The sequence below is a fragment of the Jaculus jaculus genome, chromosome 2, assembly GCF_020740685.1.
Source record: "Jaculus jaculus isolate mJacJac1 chromosome 2, mJacJac1.mat.Y.cur, whole genome shotgun sequence".
In the NCBI taxonomy this organism is placed as follows: Eukaryota; Metazoa; Chordata; class Mammalia; order Rodentia; family Dipodidae; genus Jaculus; species Jaculus jaculus.
This window is the reverse complement of record NC_059103.1, coordinates 123,599,256-123,617,332: the sequence shown is the minus strand read 5'-3', so window position 1 is coordinate 123,617,332 and position 18,077 is coordinate 123,599,256. Positions and strand designations below refer to the sequence as shown.

The 18,077-nt window shown below is 40.3% G+C and overlaps 1 protein-coding gene across 1 annotated transcript in view; it reads left to right on the top strand.

Annotated features, from left to right (window-relative positions):
• Window positions 1-18,077, top strand: part of Lypla1 (lysophospholipase 1) — a 76,612-nt gene that overhangs the window by 47,755 nt on the left and 10,780 nt on the right. The window contains exon 7 of the mRNA XM_045144582.1: window positions 17,771-17,872. Within this exon, the coding sequence (XP_045000517.1) occupies window positions 17,771-17,872 (102 nt within the window). The remainder of the gene's footprint in view (window positions 1-17,770; window positions 17,873-18,077) is intronic.

The window sequence follows — 18,077 nt, the reverse complement described above, 5'->3', positions numbered from 1 at the left end:
AGTGCTGTAATTTGGGAGTCACTTACTTTGACCCTGGAATTGGGAATAAAGCCCCTCTCAGCATGGCTTTAAATTGAGGAAACACGGAAGTTACCTTGGAACATGAGGCGTCTTGTTTACTTAAAAACAAAAGTCACAGTGAATGAAATCAAATTATTTCTTTTACAAAACCTAAAGATAGACCCAGTAATGACCATTTGGCAGAATTATCATTATTAAGTTTCTGTTCTCATCTTTGAACAAGACATCTTTAAAAGAAGAATCAGTGACTAATAAATAAATCTTGATTGTGTTAAGTCAGTTTCTTTTTTAGTTAAAAGATTGACAGATGGGGGCTGGAGAGATGGCTTAGTGGTTAAGCGCTTGCCTGTGAAGTCTAAGGACCCTGGTTCAAGGCTCGATTCCCCAGGACCCAGGTAAGCCAGATGTACAACGTGGTACATGCATCTGGAGTTCATTTGCAGTGGCTGAAGGCCCTGATGCACCCATTCTCTCCCCATCTCCCCTTTCTGCCTCTTTCTCTCTATCTGTGTATCGCTCTCAAATAAATTTTTTAAAAAAATTGACAGATGGGCTGGAAAGATGGTCCAGCAGCTAAAGAAACTTGCTTGCAATGCTGGATAGCTTGGATTCAGATCACATGTAAAGCCACATGCACTAAGTGGTACACATATTTGGTGTTTGTTTGCAGTGTCAATACCCTGGCATACCCATTTTCTCTCTATTTTTCTCTCTCTCTCTCTCATGTCTCTCAAACAAACAAACAAATATTTTTTTTTTAAAAAAAGGCAAGCCAGCCAGGTATGATGGCCCACATTTTTAATCCCAGCATTTGAAAGGAGGAGGTAGGAGGATCGATGTGAGTTCAAGGCCACCCTGAGACTACATAGTGAATTCCAGCTCAGCCTGGGCTAGAGTGAGACCCTACTCAAAAACAAAACAAAACAAAAGGGGGGTTATATGGTGGTGCATGTCTTTAATACAGGCAGTTGGTAGGCAGAGATAGAAGGATCACTGAGTTCTAGGCCAGCTTGAATCTATATAGTGATTTTCCAGGTCAGCTTGCCCTAGAGTGAGACCCTTCCTTGAAAAATAAAAATAAAAAAATCATATCATGTAAAAATCTTTTCTTCAAACCAAACATTCATATATATATTTTTAACTCTTCTCTCACTTTTTTTTTTAAAGTGTATCTATGTATTTGAGTGGGAGGGGAGATAGAATAGGTGCACTAGAGCCTCCAGCTTCTGCAAACAAACTCCAGATGCGTGCACCACCTTGTCCATCTGGCTTATGTGGCTACTAGGAATTTGAACCTGGGTCCTTAGGCTTTGAAGGCAAGTGCTTTAACCATTAAGCCATCTCTCCAGCCCCTCTAACTAGGTTTTCTAACTTCCTTTTTTATTTTTTATAATTTTTTGAAGTAGGGTTTTTAAATCTAAAGTCTGTATTTTTGGGCTATCTCTGTGTTCCTCCATTTCTCTGTGTGTGTCTCTCTCTCTGTAAATAAATGAAAATATTGATAAAGTCTGTACTTTGAATCATTATTCTTAAAAACTTTACACATTCTGTTTTGTTTTGTTTTTCTTTTTTAATTTTAAAAAGGACATAGTTTATTCTGGAGCCAAATATGAGTAACCATGGCTGGGGACCATAGATTACTCCAACTCCATGTTACAACATGTTAACAATTTTATGAAGCTCTTTTAGGTATGGAACAGAGGAAAGTCATAAAAACAAGGCACTTTCAAACACATTGGCTGACAGTCATGTAGATGGGTTATAGCAAAGTGGGGAAATTTCCACCAGAGATTTTAGATACAATGTGATGACATTGTTAGCCCTTGGGTTGGTAGACACTGGTGGTTGGCTATTACATTGCACAAATTGGCACCTTATCAACTGATGCTTGTGGATATTCGGTCAGACATAGAGGTAGACAATAAATGGCTATTGTAGGGCCTATGATAGCCCAAGATAATTTGGCTTTGGCCTTGCAGCATTCCATTTCTCTGATCACAGGAGTTTTATCAGTCCATTCAGGTTTGTTGGGAGAAGATGCAGTGCTTTTCTGGGAACTTTAGTTCACATGTTCCAGAGGCCCATGTGGCCCTTAGCCAAATAAAGATGCCACTAATGGGCTGGAGAAATGGCTCAGCAGTTAAGGCACTTGCCTACCAAGCCTTAGGACCCAGGTATGCACAAGGTGTTGCAGGTGTCTAGAGTTCATTTGCAGTGGCTAGAGGCCCTCTATCTGCCACTTTCTCTCAAATTAAATATTTTTTTCAATATGTTATTTTTATTTATTTATTTGAGAAAGAAGCAGAGAGAGATAGAAGAAGAATGGGCATGCCAGGCCCTCCAGCTGCTGTAAACAACTCCAGATGCATGTGCCACCTTGTGCATTTGGTTTACATGGGTCCTGGGGAATCGAACCTGGGTCCTTTGGCTTTGCAGGTAGACATCTTATCTGCTAAGCCAACTCTCTAGCCCCTAAATAATTTTTTTTAGCTTAAATGTTTTTTTTTTTTTTTTTTTTTTTTTTTTTTACTTGAAAACCCATGTTTATATCCTCACAATTTACAGTAGAAAAGATATGGGACTAGCTTAGATGTCCATCAATAGATGAATACATGAATAAAATGTGGTGTATGCTTGATGCAGTTTTTTAAAATATATTTTTATTGATAACATCTATACTTATAGACAATAAACCATGGTATTTCTCTCCCCTCCCCTTCCCCACTTTCTCCTTCTTAGCTCTGCTGTGTCATATCCCCTCCCTCTGTCCATTAGTCTCTTTTAATTTGATGTCATCATTTCTTTCTCCTATTATGAGGGTCTTGTATGGGTATTGCTAAACACTGTGAGGTCTTGGATATCGAGGCCAAATTCTGTCTGGATAGTTGTATGTGGGGGTAGTACCCTTCTTTTGGCTCTTACATTCTTTCCACCACCTCTTCTGCAATGGACCCTGAACCTTGGCAGGTGTGAAAGAGCAGGCTTTATACCCCTAAGGCTCATGATCTATCCTGCCACAGGGTTTTGATTAGGTTTTCAGTAGTAGGCATGTATTCCCTCCCATAGAGTGGGCCTTCAGTACAATTAGAGAGTTGGTTTCCCCCAGAGCAGATATGTCACTATTGCACTTGTTCAGACATTTGGCCTGTCTGGCCAAACTTTCGGTTTTCAGTGTCCATTGTTTTCACCACTGATGAGTTCTGTCTCCCATAAGACTGCATATAGTGCAGCTTTTACCAGCTTTCAGTTGACTGGGATACAGGGAATGGTTTTCTGCTCAGCACTACCTTGGTTTCTCAGTGAGTTTGCCACTCAGGCATGTGATATCTTCACCAACAGAGTCTTACCAGCTTTATGCAATTTTACTAAATTGAAGGATAAAATTATGTCATACTCAGGGAGGCAAATGTAGCTAAAGATTATGTTAAGTGACATCAGACTTGGAAAGGCAAAAGTTACAATTTTCTTTCATATGAAGATAGAAAAAAATGAAAATAATGTCTTAAAAATAACAATGATCATGAGAGTAGTGATTTTTTTTCAGTTAAGGGTATTACAATTACTAAATCTATGCATATATAGTTAACAAGATGGAGTAATTTCTTCCTGGAAATCTTCCAGGCATACTTTTTTCACAACAGTATATGTTTCCTCACATTTGCTTGTGCTAGGTGCACAAGAATTTCTCTGGCTGGTTATGTGCAGGCCAAGGCTCATATTTTTGCGAATAGAGATGTGGCCAATTCTTGGTCCTGATTTTGTTTTGCACTATTTTAGCTGATTTTTTTTTTTCCTGTTTTGCAAAATTCATGATGCCTTTTTCTTGGCCAGCTCTTGGGAGTGAACTAATTGGAAGAATAGAAATCCATTTTATACTCTACTATAAATCATAGAACACTTGCTACGTCCCTACTCAGGAAATATTTGCCTCCTACCAGTTGAATCTGAGTTCTGCCCTGCCTATCCCAGTCCTATCCAATGGGGTGGGATGTGGGAGTGATACTTAGGCACATGATCTGATCTCCATATTCAAAATCCTTTCCTCTCAACAAGATTTTTCCTTCCTCATCATGTTTTCCCCAAACTGCCATATTTTAAAAATCACTCTAGTATGTTATACATAGATACTCTATTTTTATTCACTTGAGTATGTTATACCTAGAAATTTCTATTAATGCTAGGGGACAAAAAGCAAAAAGACCTCTATAACCTATACATAGTCTTGTTGCATAAATAACTGTAAAGTTATTTTGTGTATTGAACTGAAGTAAACATTGTTGATTATCCATAAAAGATGATGTGTGTAAAATAATACAGCATGAGATACATTGCTATACTGATAAATGAGGTATGAGTCTGGTGTAGCAGTTACCTTCTAGTGGCTGGGACGAAACATCTGTCAAGATGCAGTTGTGGAAGGAACAGCTTTATCTAATGCTTCAAGTTGAGGGAAGTTCCTTCATGGCAGGGGAAAGCATGGCAGGAACAGAACTATAGGTGTCACATCTTCCTCTGCTCCTACTTGGGTCCCGCTGTCAGTTCAAGTTGTCGTGGCCAGGTCCCTGGACGGCTGCTCTGTTCGCTGGAGCTGGGCACTGGCAGTGTGGGAGGGGAGGCTGCCAACGCTGCAGTAGTTCTCTTGCTGTTCCACGTGTTCTTCTACCTTGTGATCTGCTCATTCGTTGTTCACTGCCGCTCTCCCTTCATGTTTCTTGAGTTTGCAGAGAGCTCCAGTGTGAGTGGAAGCTCCCCTCACGTGGCTTTTCCTGAGGCTCAAACTGAGCCTAGTGGCTTTCTGGCGCACTGCAGTTGCTGGACCTGCCGGAACTGCTTCTGCCAGCCTGTGTGGGATCTGGATACTCTGGATCTCTCCTATTTTTCCGCTGCCTTTTCAATTTCGTATACACCTCCCTTTTTAGTAAAAGTGTGTATTTTGCTGAAATTTTTTTGGGGGGGGGGGCTTTTCCCCCCCTAGGTTGCTTTGGTATGGTACCTATACCACCACCTTAAACAGCTAAAAAATATTTTTCTTGACAACTTTTTTTTTGTTTTTTGGAGGTAGGGACTCAATCTGGTCCAGGCTGACCTGGAATGAACTATGTAGTCTCAGGGTGGCCTTGAACTCATGGTGATCCTCCTACTTCTGCCTCCTGAATGTTGAGATTAAAAGCATACGCCACCATGCCTGGCTGACATAGGTTTTTGATTAGGTTTGCAGTACCAGGCATGTATTCGCTCCCATAGAGCGGTTCTTCAGTCCAATTAGCAGTTGGTTTCCCCCAGAGCAGACATGCCACTATTGCACTTGTTTGGCTATTTGACCCATCTGGAAAACCTTGAGGCTTCCAGTGTCCACTGTTTTCAAGCTGATTACTTCTATCTCCCATAGGGCTGCATACAATGCAGCTTTTTCCAGCTTTCAGTTAGGTAGTCAACAAGGAAAATGTTTTCTGTAGCTTGATTTCTCAGTGACTTTGCCACTCAGGCATGTGAAGTCTTCAGCAATAGGGTCTTACTATCTTTCTCAAGGGAAACCAAGGGCCTTGGCAGTAGCCTGTAATGTTTGGGAAGCAACAGGAGTCTCCCTGGCCAACAGATCACTGGAAGATATCCTATCCCTGGCACTGAAAATTTTCTAGTAACAATCTATATCTTCTGAATGTGCCATTCAAAAAAGTAGGCTTTCATATGTCTTATTCAGAATATCTTGAATTTTGGTTCCCCCACCCCCTGCCCTTCTTTTCTGCAATCTCTTCTCCTAACCTCACTTAGGTCTTTCCCCTCCCTGTAATCCTTTCTTCTACTTACATATATACAATACCATCTTCTCAAGTCCTTCCCTCTCCTCCCTCCTGTATAGCCTTTTCCTAGCTCACTGGCCTCTGCTACCAATTTTTGGGTCCAGTTCACACACAAGTCTAAACATTTATAGCTAGGATCTACATATGAGAGAACATGCAATGTTTGGCTTTCTGAGCCTGGGTTACCTTACTTAGTATGATCCTTTCCGGATCTTTTTCTTACCACTGAATAGAACTCCATTGTGTAAGTGTTCCACATCTTCATTATCCACTCATCAGTTCAGGGACATTTAGGTTGGTTCCATTTCCTAGATATTGTGAATAGAGCAGCAATAAACATGGTTGTGCAAGTATCTCTAAGGTAGTGAGAAGAATCATTGGGATAATATGCCTAGGAGGGCGATAGCTGGATCATACAATAAATCTATTTTTAGCTGTCTCAAGAACCTCTATCCTTATTTCCATAATTGCTGTACCAGATTCCATTCCCACCAACAGTGTAGAAGGGTTCCCCTTTTTCTGCATCCTCACCAACATTTATTGTCATTTGTTTTCTGACAGGAGAGGGAAGGAATCTCAAAGTTTTAATTTGCATTTCCCAGATGGCTAAGGACATAGAACACATTTTTAGATGTTTATATGCCATCTGTATTTCTTCCTTTAAGAACTCTTTATTTAGCCCCATAGTCCATTTTTTAATTGGGTTGTTTTATTATTGTTCTGTTTTTTGAATTGTGTATTTTGGATATTAATCTTCTATCAGATGTGTAGCTGGCAAAGATTTTCTCCCATTATGTAGGATGTCTCTTTGCTCTATTCATAATGTCCTTTGCTGTACAAAAGCTTTATAATTTCATGAGATCCCAGTGGTTGATTAGTGGTTTTATTTCCTGAGAAACTCATTACCTATGTCAATATGTTGAAGAGTTTTCCCAACCTTTTCCTCTAACAATTTGAGAGTCTGAAGTCTGATATTAAGGTTCCTGATCCACTTGGATTCGATTCTTGTACATGGAGAAAGACAAGGGTCTATTTTCATCCTTCTACATATAGATATCCAGTTTTCTCATCACCACTTGTTGACGAGGCTATCTTTTCTCCAGTGAATATTTTTGGCATTTTTGTCAAAAATCAGATGGCTATAGCTGTCTGGATTAACATCTGGGTCCTCTATTCTGTTCCTTGTCCTTCAGACCATTTATATGATGTATTACATTTATCGATTTGTGTATATTGAACCATCCCTGCATCCTTGGGATAAAGCCAACTTGGTCAGGGTGAATAATCTTGCTGATACATCCTTGTGTTCTGTTTGCCTATATTTTGTTGGGAATTTTTCCATCTATGTTCATGATGGAGATTAGTCTGTAATTTTCTCTTTTTTTGTTCTTTCTTTGTCTGATTTTGGTATCAGAGTGATGCTGGTTTCAAAGAAGGAGTTTGGTAGAATTCCTTCCTTTTCTATTTTATGGAAAAGTTTGAGAAGCAGTGGTGTTAGTTCTTCCATGAAGGTCTGGCAAAGTTCACCCATGAATCCATCTGGGCCTGGACTTTTTTCAGTTGGGAGACTTTTTGGTTTTTTGAGGTAGGGTCTTGCTCTAGCCCAGGCTGACCTAGAATTCACTATGTAGTCTCAGGTGGCCTTGAACTCATTGTGATCCTCCTACCTCTGCCTCCCAAGTGCTGGGATCAAAGGCATATGTGCCGCCATGCCTGGCTAGTTGGGAGACTTTTCATAACTGCTTGGATCTTTCTACTTGTTGTTATAGGACTGTTTAAATGATTTATCTCATCTTGATTTAATTTTGGTAGGTCATATGAATGAAGAAAATCAATTCATTTCTGTCAGATTTTCCAATTTAGAGGCATGTATATTCTTAAAGTAAGTCCTTAGAGTTTTCTGAATTTCTTTGATATCTGTTGTAATGGTGCCTTTTTCATCTCTAATTTTGTTAATTTTTGTGTCTTCTCTCTTCTGGCCAGATTTACTGAGGGTTTATCAATCTTGTTTATCCTTTCAAAGAACCAACTCCCAACTCTTTGTTTCATTTGATTCTTTGGATTGTTTTTTTTGTTTGTTTGTTTCCATTTCATTAATTTCTGCCCTAATCTTTATTATTTCTTCCCGACTACTGATTTTTGGTTTGCCTTCTTCTTTTTCCAAGGCCTTAAGGTGAATCATTCAATTGTTTCCTTGTGAACTTTCTAATTTCTTAATATAGGCACTTAGAGCTATAAATTTCCCTCTTAGGACTGCCTTCATTGTGTCTAAAGGTTTTGGTATATTGTATTCTCATCATCATTTGATTGCATGAATTTATTGATTTCTTCAATGACCCATTCATCATTCAATAGTGTACTATTTAGTCTCCATGAATTTCTGTATGATCTGTAGTTTTTCTTGTTCCTCATTTGCAGTTTGATCCCATTGTGGTCAGATACAGTACAAGGGATTATTTTGATTTTCCTATATTTGTTGAGATTTGCTTTGTGTCCTAATATATGGTCTATTTTAAAGAATGTTCCATGTGCTGCTGAGAAAAATGTATATTCTGCAGCATTTGGATGGAATGTTCTGTAGATATCTATTAGATCAATTTGTTCCATGACATCATTTAATCCAGATTTGTCTCTGTTTATTTTTTGCCAGGATGACCTGTCAATTGATGAGAGTGGGATATTAAGTCACACAGTACAATTGTGTTTGAGGTTATCTGTGATGACCTTAAGTCTAATAGTGTTTGTTTGATGAAATTGGGAGCCCCCATGTTAGATACATATAATATATTTAGGATTGTAATGTCCTCCTGTTGAAGTGTTCCTTTAATCAGTATAAAATGACTTTCTTGGGGGCTGGAGAGATGGCTTAGTGGTTAAGCGCTTGCCTGTGAAGCCTAAGGACCCCGGTTCAAGGCTTGATTCTCCAGGACCCAAGTTAGCCAGATGCACAAGGGGGCGCATGCGTCTGGAGTTTGTTTGCAGTGGCTGGAGGCCCTGGCGCACCCATTCTCTCTCTCTCTCTTTCTGCCTCTCTCTCTCTGTCACTTTCAAATAAATAAATAAAAAAGTTTAAAAAAAATTAAAAAAAAATGACCTTCTTTATCTTTCCTCACTAATGTTAGTTTGAAGTCTATCCTGTCAGATATTAGGATAGCACCCCCTGCTTGTTTACTAGGCATTTTTGCTTGAAATCCTGTTTTCCATCCTTTCACCTTAAGACAGTGTCTAGCTCTTACTGACAGATGAGTTTCCTGAAGGCAACAAATGGCAGAATCCTGCCTTTTAATCCATTCTGCAAGCCTGTCTCTTTGTTGGGGCATTGAGGCCATTGATATTAAGAGTTACTATCGAAAGGGGATTTTTGTTGTTGTTGTTTGTTTGTTTGTTTGTTTGTTTGTTCAACGTAGGGTTTTACTCTTGACCAGGCTAACCTGGAATTCACTGCGGAGTCTCAGGGTGGCTTCAAACTCATGGCAATCCTCTTAACTCTGCCTTCTGAGTGCTGGGATTAAATGTGTGTGCCACCAAGCCTGGCTAACAGGTATGTATTTATATTCACCATTCTTATTTTGTAGTGTTTTCTGTTTTCCAACTACTCAGTTTTTTTTTTTAACTGTTACTTGAGTATGGTTTATTTTTCCTATTTCCTCCTGTGCTATTTTTGCTTTCTCATCAGCGTGAAAGATTCCTTCAAGTATTTTCTGTAGAGCTGGTTTAGTTGTAATAAATTCCTTTAGCCTGTTTCTGTTGTGGAATGTCCTTATTTCTCAATCAATTTGGATAGATAGCTTTGCAGGATAAAGTAATCTTTGTTGACAGTTGTTATCTTTCAGAACTTGGAATCATTCCAAGCCCTTCTGGCTTTTAAAGTTTATCTTGAGTAATCTGCAGCTATGTTGATGGGCTTGCCTATGTAGGTTACTTGCTTTTTCTCTATAACTGCTTTCAATATATTTTCTTTGGTTTGCGTGGTTAGTAGTTTAATTATAACATGGCGAGGAGAGGTTCTTTCCTGGTTTTGTCTGTCTGGTGTACTAAAAGCTTCTTGTCTGTACATTGGCATTTCTTTCCCAATTTGGGGAAATTTTTCTTCAGTAATTTTGTTGAAAATGCCTGCTAAGCCTCTGAATTGAAATTTTTCTCCTACTATACCCTGAATTCTTATGTTTGATCTTTTCATAGTGTCCCGGATATCTTGAAATTCCCATTTATACCTTGCTGTTAGCTTGTCTTTCTCTTTGTTGGACTGTATTAGGTCTGCCACCTGGTGTTCTAGTTTAGAAATTCTATTCTGTCCTTCATCCATTCTACTGGTGAGCCTTTGCACAGAGTTTTTTATTTGAATGTATTCTTCAGAGCTAGAATTTCAGCCTGGTTTTTCTTCAATATTTCTATTTCCTTACTCATGTCTTGTAATGACGTCCTTATGTCATTAAGCTGGTTTCCTGTGCTCTCTTTCAGCAGTTTGTTTTCTTCTTTGATTCCTTTCATTGCTTTTTTGATTTCTTTGAGTATAGATATAATCATTTTTAGTCATGCATGGTGGCACACGCCTTTAATTCCAGCACTCAGGAGACAGAGGTTGGAGGATCGCCGAGAGTTCAAGGCCAACCTGAGACTACATAGTGAGTTCCAGGTCAGCCTCAGCTAGAGTGAGACCCTACCTCAAAAACAAAAACAAACAAACAAAAAAGATACAATCATTTTTTTAAAATCTTTGCCAGACATTTCATTTAAAACAGTCTCATTGGTGGTCATTTCTGATGGATTTATAATTTTTGGTGGGATTATATTAATTCTTTGTGTTTCTTGTGTTATAGCAACTTTTGCATCCTGAATTGATTTGATGCTTGGGTTTTTTGTACCTGCAGTGTTCTTAGATGTGGCAATCCACCTTTATATACTTTCAGGATGAGTTTAAGGTGCCAAAGTGTAGCTCTTGTCCCCCAATCCAACCACAGAAGTAACCCTAGGTGTTGAGTTTGCTTGCTAAGCAAGTATTCTAGTGGACTGGATGGTGCAGTTTATTGGCAAATTCTAAACTTCAGTTGAGCAATATATATATTCAGTAAAATCCAGCACAGAATGTGTACTTGTGGGTATTAAAACAGTCTTATAAAGCCAAAATCCCAAAGGGTGTGTTTTCCTCTACACCCTTAGTCCTGTCAGCTAGGAGGTAGAGATTTCTGTTCTGAATTGGGTTCCAGGTCAGCCTGGACCTGAATCAGATCCTGCCCCCAATAGTGACAGAAGCAAAAGACAAAGGCCCTATAAATATGAAAGCATCAAAGGCAATGATATTGAACTCCCAAATACAGGTTATTTGAAAATGGTAATGCCAATCAAGAATATGTAACCCATAACCTGCTCTGACATGGAAAGAGAGATTAGCACTTCCAATGCAGGCCTATATACCTGTATTTTTTTATTATTTTATTTTTTTGTCTGTCTGCCTTGTTAACTTTTGGGGTGGCTTCCAATCTCACCAATGCAGAGTGCCTACCTCTATCCCTCCATATTGTGCTTGGAGCTGGAGTTCTGATCAGCTGTGCTGGATACACTGCCACTGGTGGCTGAATGTTAGAGGTTTGCCATTCTGATGGTTGGAGCACGGGAGAGTTCAGAAAGCCTGGAGTTGCTCACTCAGTCTGTTGCAGTCCAGGTTCACATTGCTGGTAGAAATCACCCAACCAAGAGGAGCTTCTGGGAAACAGAGATTTATTTTGGCTTACAGGCTCAAGGGGAAGCTCCACGATGGCAGGGGAAAATGATGGCATGAGCAGAGGGTGGACATCACCCCCTGGCCAATATAAGGTGGACCACAGCAACAGGAGGGTGTGCCCAGCACTGGCAAGGGGAAACTGGCTTTAATACTCATAAGCTGGCCCCCAACAGTACACTCCCTCCAGGAGGCATTAATTCCCAAATCTCCCATCAGCTGGGAACCTAGCATTCAGAACACCTAAGTTTTTGGGGATACCTGAATCAAACCACCACACAGTCCCACCTGTATCTCTTTCAGTAGCTCCTTAGTTGATCTCAGCTGTCTTTTCTTCAGATTTCTTGACTTTCCAAGGAGGTTGATGAGGTTGGAAAATCCCCTTGTTTGGTCTTTGCTGCTTCCACCAAGGATCAGCAGGCTAGCCACAAGCACCTCAGTAGGATTCTGGCCATTTTCCTCCTTTCTGGTGGATCTTGGTCTTTCCTGCTTTTCTGCTGTGTCTAAGAATAACCTATCTTCCTTCACTTTTCAAAAGAAGAGCACATTTTGCTGTGGTTTTTGCTTAAAACCCTCCGTAGGCTGGTTTGGCATGGCTCCTCTACTGCCATCTTACCCAGAAGTCTGATATTTTATTTTCTGTTTCCTAACCATTGCCAATTTTAATAAGTCCTCCTCCAGAACCTGTAAGTGTTATCAGTAGTAAAAGAAAAAAAATATCAGATCACCAAAAAGCACTAGGATCTTGGCTAGTGACCCCATAAGAGCTGTACTATCAAGTTCTCTTCACTTTGCCCCCCCTCCACCATCACCAGTTTACTTTCTCTTTAGTCTGTCATAGGTACTCTTCATGCAAGGCAATAATTGAGTGTCCCAGGGTGTTGGAGTTACCTTCATGTTGCTGAGATAAAACACCTGACCAAAAGCAGCTGATGGGAGGAAAGTTTATTTGGTTTATAGTCTTGAGGGAAAGCTCCATGATGGCAGGGGTCAGCATGGTATGAGCAGAGGATGGATGTTGCCTCTGCCAAAATCAGGTGGAAACAGCAGTAGAGAGTGAGTAGACTAACACTGGCAAATTCAGGGATAATAAACCCATCTCTAGCCGTGTACTTCCCTCAGCAAGGCTCCACCTCCCAAATTGCCATCAGGTAGGGAGCAAGCATTCAAAACACAGATTTTTTTTCTTTTCTTTCTTTTTTTTTGGGGGGGGGGGTTTGAGGTAGGGTCTCACTCTAGCCCAGGCTGACCTGGAATTCACTATGGAGTCTCAGGGTGGCCTCGAACTCATGGCAATCCTCCTACTTCTGCCTCCCAAGTGCTGGAATTAAAGGTCTGCGCCACCACGCCCGGAAAAACACAGATTTTTATAGGGAATAACTGATTCAAACCACCACACAGAGAAATAATCCTCTGGTGTGATGGCATCCCATATATGCACACTATGGCAGACGTATGTGAGACATGGGGGATATGGTCCCATTGGGGTGTCAGAGGTGGGGGAAGGTACACCCTTAGTGAATTCCCTTTCATGGGATTGTAAACTTAGTTCCCTTGAGGCAGACTACCCAATGGGTGGCTGGCATTGAGAGAAAGTGGAGATAAAGAGAAGTCAGTGATGGAAGGCAGTTTAAAAAGAGAGACCTTACAAGCATTTGGTTTTGTTTTAAGCTGGTGAACTATAGGTGACAGATAACCTTGAAGAATTGGAACAGAGTGAATGGAAACTAGGTCAGTTTAGAATTAACATTCCCATGGTCAGGTGCCCTGGGGATTCATTCAGCCTTTCCCAGCAGAGTGACTTTAGGGAGCAGGTGATGGGGGTTACAAGTATGAGAGCTTGGAAACTTACCCCCCCCCCAACTTGATCAAACCTCCAAATATGTTGTGTGGTTCAGCGCCTATGAAGCTCTTCTGGGTCCTGGATTAACTTAGAAACTTTCAAGCCAGTGGGTGTATCTTGAATTCTTGTCTGAGATTTGCAAGGAATTGACAAACACAGATACAAAAAAGAGTAAATTATAAAATGTTTATTTTAAGAGCATAAAATTAAGACAGGGAAAGCAAAAAAGCTCTCAACCTAAGTGGAGTACTTTGCCCAACTGGGAGGGATTCCTAGGGGGAAAATCAACAAAAATTTACTTAAGTAGGTAAATAGGTATGCATGTATTTTTTTATAACTTTATTTTTACTTATTTATTTGAGAGAGAAAGAGAGGAAGAGGCAGATAGAGAATGGATGCATCAGGGCCTCCAGCCACTATAAACCAACTCTAGACACATGTACCACCTTGTGCATTTAGCTTACATGGGTTCTGAGGAATTGAACCTGGGTCCTTAGGCTTAAATGAACACTATTCATTCTTTTTTTTTTTTTTTTTTTTTTTTTGAGGTAGGGTCTCACTAGCCCCAGCAGATCTAGAGCTCACATTTGTAGGTTGTAGGGTTTTTTTCCCCACTCTTGTTTATTTTATGGTTCTGGGATTGCACCTAAGTCCTTGCACAAACTAGGCAAGCCCTTTATTACTGAGCTTTATCCCCCACATTGACCTTACATCTTTATTTTAAAACTTTTTATTGACAATCTCCATACATATAGGCAAAATCATATTCCCCTCCCACAACCTTCCTTTCTCTACTTCCCATATTCCCCTGTACTGAATCCCTTCTTTCCAACTAGTTTCTCTTCTATTTTGATATCAACATTTTCCTCCTCCTGTGATACATGTCTTATATAGCTAACATTGGCCACTTTGTTTTTGGAAGACAGTACTACAAAGCACTCCTTCCCCTTCTTTTGGCTCTTACTTTCTGCCACCTCTTCATCAATAGTCTCTGAGCCTTGGATGGAGTGGTAGAGATGTCTCCCGTAATGTTGAACACACCATTGCCATTTCTTCTCAGTACTTGGGTGAGTTGAGTCTTCCCAGTGTTCACTGCTCTCTGAAAAGACAAACTTTAACCAAAAGTGAGAGTAGCATTTGTTCATATACTATGAACCTAAGAATTTAGCAGGCAGTTTGGTAATCATAATATATTCGTTTAAACAGACAACAGAGGGAGGGTCACCTTATGACTTCCCCAGCCATAGGCTTTTGATTAGGTTTTCAGTACCAGGCACAAATTCTCATCAGTGGAGTGGGCCTTAAGTCCAGTCAGAGAAAAATTGGTTTCACCCATAATAGACATGCCACCATTATACCACTTAGTGGTATTTAACCTGGCTGGATCCACTGCTGGTTAAGACTGTTGATGACTTTTCTTTTTTCACATTTTATTCAGATTTTACAAAGAAGTGTGGAAAGGCTGGGAGGTAAGAGGAGATAAAGTGGGGAGAAGAGAAGTACATCAGTTGGAGTCCAAAAGCCCATGTGGGCCACGTGTAGCCCAGGAGTCCATGTGACCAAATACGGATCAGGTTAAAAAAAAAAAAGCGTGGAAAGAAAAGAGAAAAGAAAGTTCACAGAGCTCCTGTCATGTGGAAAGCTGGATAAAGAACCCATGTGGACAGTAAGGACTAGGCCTTGGCTAGGGCCTAGGCTGAGACCCTCATGGCTGGGCCAGCCCAGGACCAGCTGAGGGAAAAACTCACCCAGAGCTGGAAGTTCCCAAGTGATCAGAGAGCATGCCCGCCCCTTGCAAAGGTATTTATAACCTTAGTTGTGGTGGACTATCTTCTAGCCTGTTGATGCCTTTCCTACCTAACAGTTTGCATAGCTCTTTCCAGAATCCTGACAGCTATTCATCAGGGAGGAGGCTTCCAGTTCTGTTCAGCTTTGTTTTTTAGTGACTTGGAGCCCAAGTATGTGGTGTCTTTAGCAATAGGGTCTTACTATCTAGTTCTGATGAGCTACCAAGACCTTTGGCAACAGATGATAATATTTGGGGACATTAGGAGCCTCCTGACCAGCAACTTGCTGGAAGGTATTTCACCTGTCACAGTAAAATTTTCTTGTAACATTTTGTGGCTCGTGGGTACATTATCCACCTCCACATGACACTTCTGTTCAAACTCTCTTTTTGAACATGTACGTATGTATGTTTGCATTTCACCTAGTGAACTAGGTTTACATGTTCCAGGTGGCTTGCTTATAACATCTTTACTTTTTTAAATAATATTTTATTCACTTATGAGAGAGAGAGAGAGAGAGGGGGGGGGGGAGGGAGGGAGGGAGGGAGGGGGAATGGGTATGCCAGGGCCTCTAGCCACTATAGATGAACTTCAGATGTATGTGCTACCTTATTTATCTGGCTTTAGGTGGGTCTTGGGGAATCAAACCTGGGTCCTTAGCCTTTGCAGGCAAAGTGCCTTAATTGCTGAGCCATCTCTCCAGCCCCAGCATCATTAATTTTGATTAGTCCTCCCACCTTCTTATCTCCTTCATCCTCTTCCATGACCCCATTTAGACCATTTCACCCCCCAGTATGCTGCCCCTCTACTTACAGGCTGAGTAGATGGCTCCGTGGCTAAAGGCACTTGCTTACATCTCTACTCTAGTGATCTTATATCTTTAGTTTAGCTTTTCACTGGTTTCCTTGTAAATTCTATAAGTCTCCTTAGTACCTATGGGAAATGTTAGTTTCTGTAATCATTTAGATAGTAAAATTCAAGAAAAAGATATGTGGTTAATATAATATCATACAAAGGTATTACTGAAAAGAAAGGTGTTCCTGATGTGTTTGAAATAGTAGAATGTAGATTCTGACACAAGCATAAGAACAAAAATTAATGCTTGACTTAAAGATGCATGTATAGAAATCAGAAAGAATTCTAATATTTTAAGAAGTCAATTTTAAGTTGGTAGCATTTTCCTATTAAAGAAACTGAATGAAAATTTAGCAAGGGTTCAGGAATAAAACCATTAGGACTTTCCTCTTCATCTTCATTCCCCCCCCCCCTTGTCTGTCCATCAAATGCTAGTCATCTCAGCTTTTCCAGCTTACAGCTTTAAGTTTATATAGTGGAGTACTAGCTATACAGAGATTGCCCAAAAGTCACTGAATCTGAATTCCACAGTCCTGGAAAAAAGAGCATGCATGTCTGGAAGGAGAAAGACTCATGCTCCCATGTGATATAGTATGCAGTAATTTTAAGCCTGGTCAGAATGTTGACATCTGGCTGACAAAGATGAAGTTCCTAGGACTCCGTTGTTTTGAGCTAGGTGGGCTAATACTCTAAAGTGCTCAGAATACTCTAGAATATGTTTTTTATTGCCTTGAATTCCTGTTTGGAAGAATTAACTTAAATCTAGTTTAAGACTACATTGGATTTATGTCTAAGCTTTTTCAGAGAAGATGAGATCTGTGAATAAAGAATATTCTTAAGACATAGTTGATCTAGTCATTGGTATGTTCTTTTTGGGGTAGATCACATATTTTCACTCTTACATTATTTGACATAATGTTACCTACAAAAGGTTTTTCTAAGTATATTTTATTTATTTATTTATTTAAGAGCAAGGAAGAAAGTGTGAGATGAAGAGGCAGATAGAGCAAGAATGGGCATGCCAGGCTTCAAGCTACTGCAAACGAACTCCAGATGCATGCGCCACCTTGTGCATCTGGCTTATGTGGGTACTGGGAAATTGAACCTGGGTCTGTTGGCTTTGCAGGCAAATGCCTTAACCACTAAGCCATTTCTCCAACCCTTTCTTTGTTTTGTGTGTGTTGTATATGTGCATGTGGTGTATGCACATGTGGATGCAGATATGTGTACCAGCCAGTGGAAGATGTTGGGTGGCCTTTATTGCTCTTCTACCTTTATTTCCATGAGACAGTGTCTATCACTGAACCTTGAGCTCCCCTTTTTCTGTCTACCTAAGCACTGAGGTTGCAGGCATGCATAGCCCTGCCCAGCTTTGTGTGTAAGTGATGGGGATTGAACTTAGGTCTTCCTGTTTGCACAGCAAGCACTCTTATCTGCTGAGCCGTCTCCTCAGCTCCCAGTTTGTTAGGATTTTATTTTATTTTATTTATTTATTTTTCTTTTTGAGGTAGAGTCTCGCTGTAGCCCAGGCTTACCTGGAATTCAATATGGAGTTTCAAGGTGGCCTTACGCTCATGGTGATCCTACTTCTGCCTCCCAAGTGCTGGGATTAAAGGTGTGTGCCATCATGCCTGGCTCCAGTTAGTTGTTTGTTTGTTTGTTTTTTAATGCACATAAGTAATGTGAAGAAGTTTCTTGTGTGTTGGCAGACTAGTGCTCTAATAACAAGTTTATTTCTTTCCAGGGAGGAGCATTATCTCTGTACACTGCTCTCACAACACAACAGAAACTGGCAGGCATCACTGCACTCAGTTGTTGGCTTCCACTTCGATCTTCCTTTGCACAGGTAACCTGCTACATATACGTAAATGACATTATAGAACTAATGAGCTTTGTCTTGGTTTAGGGAATTTTGGGTTTATGGCAAAATTGATTAGAAGGTATAGATATCCTATGCACCCTACCTGTCGTCCCCCCCCACCAATCTTCCTTACTATGTCCATTTCACATCACAGTGGTACCTTTGTTACAGTTGGTGAACCTGTACTGAC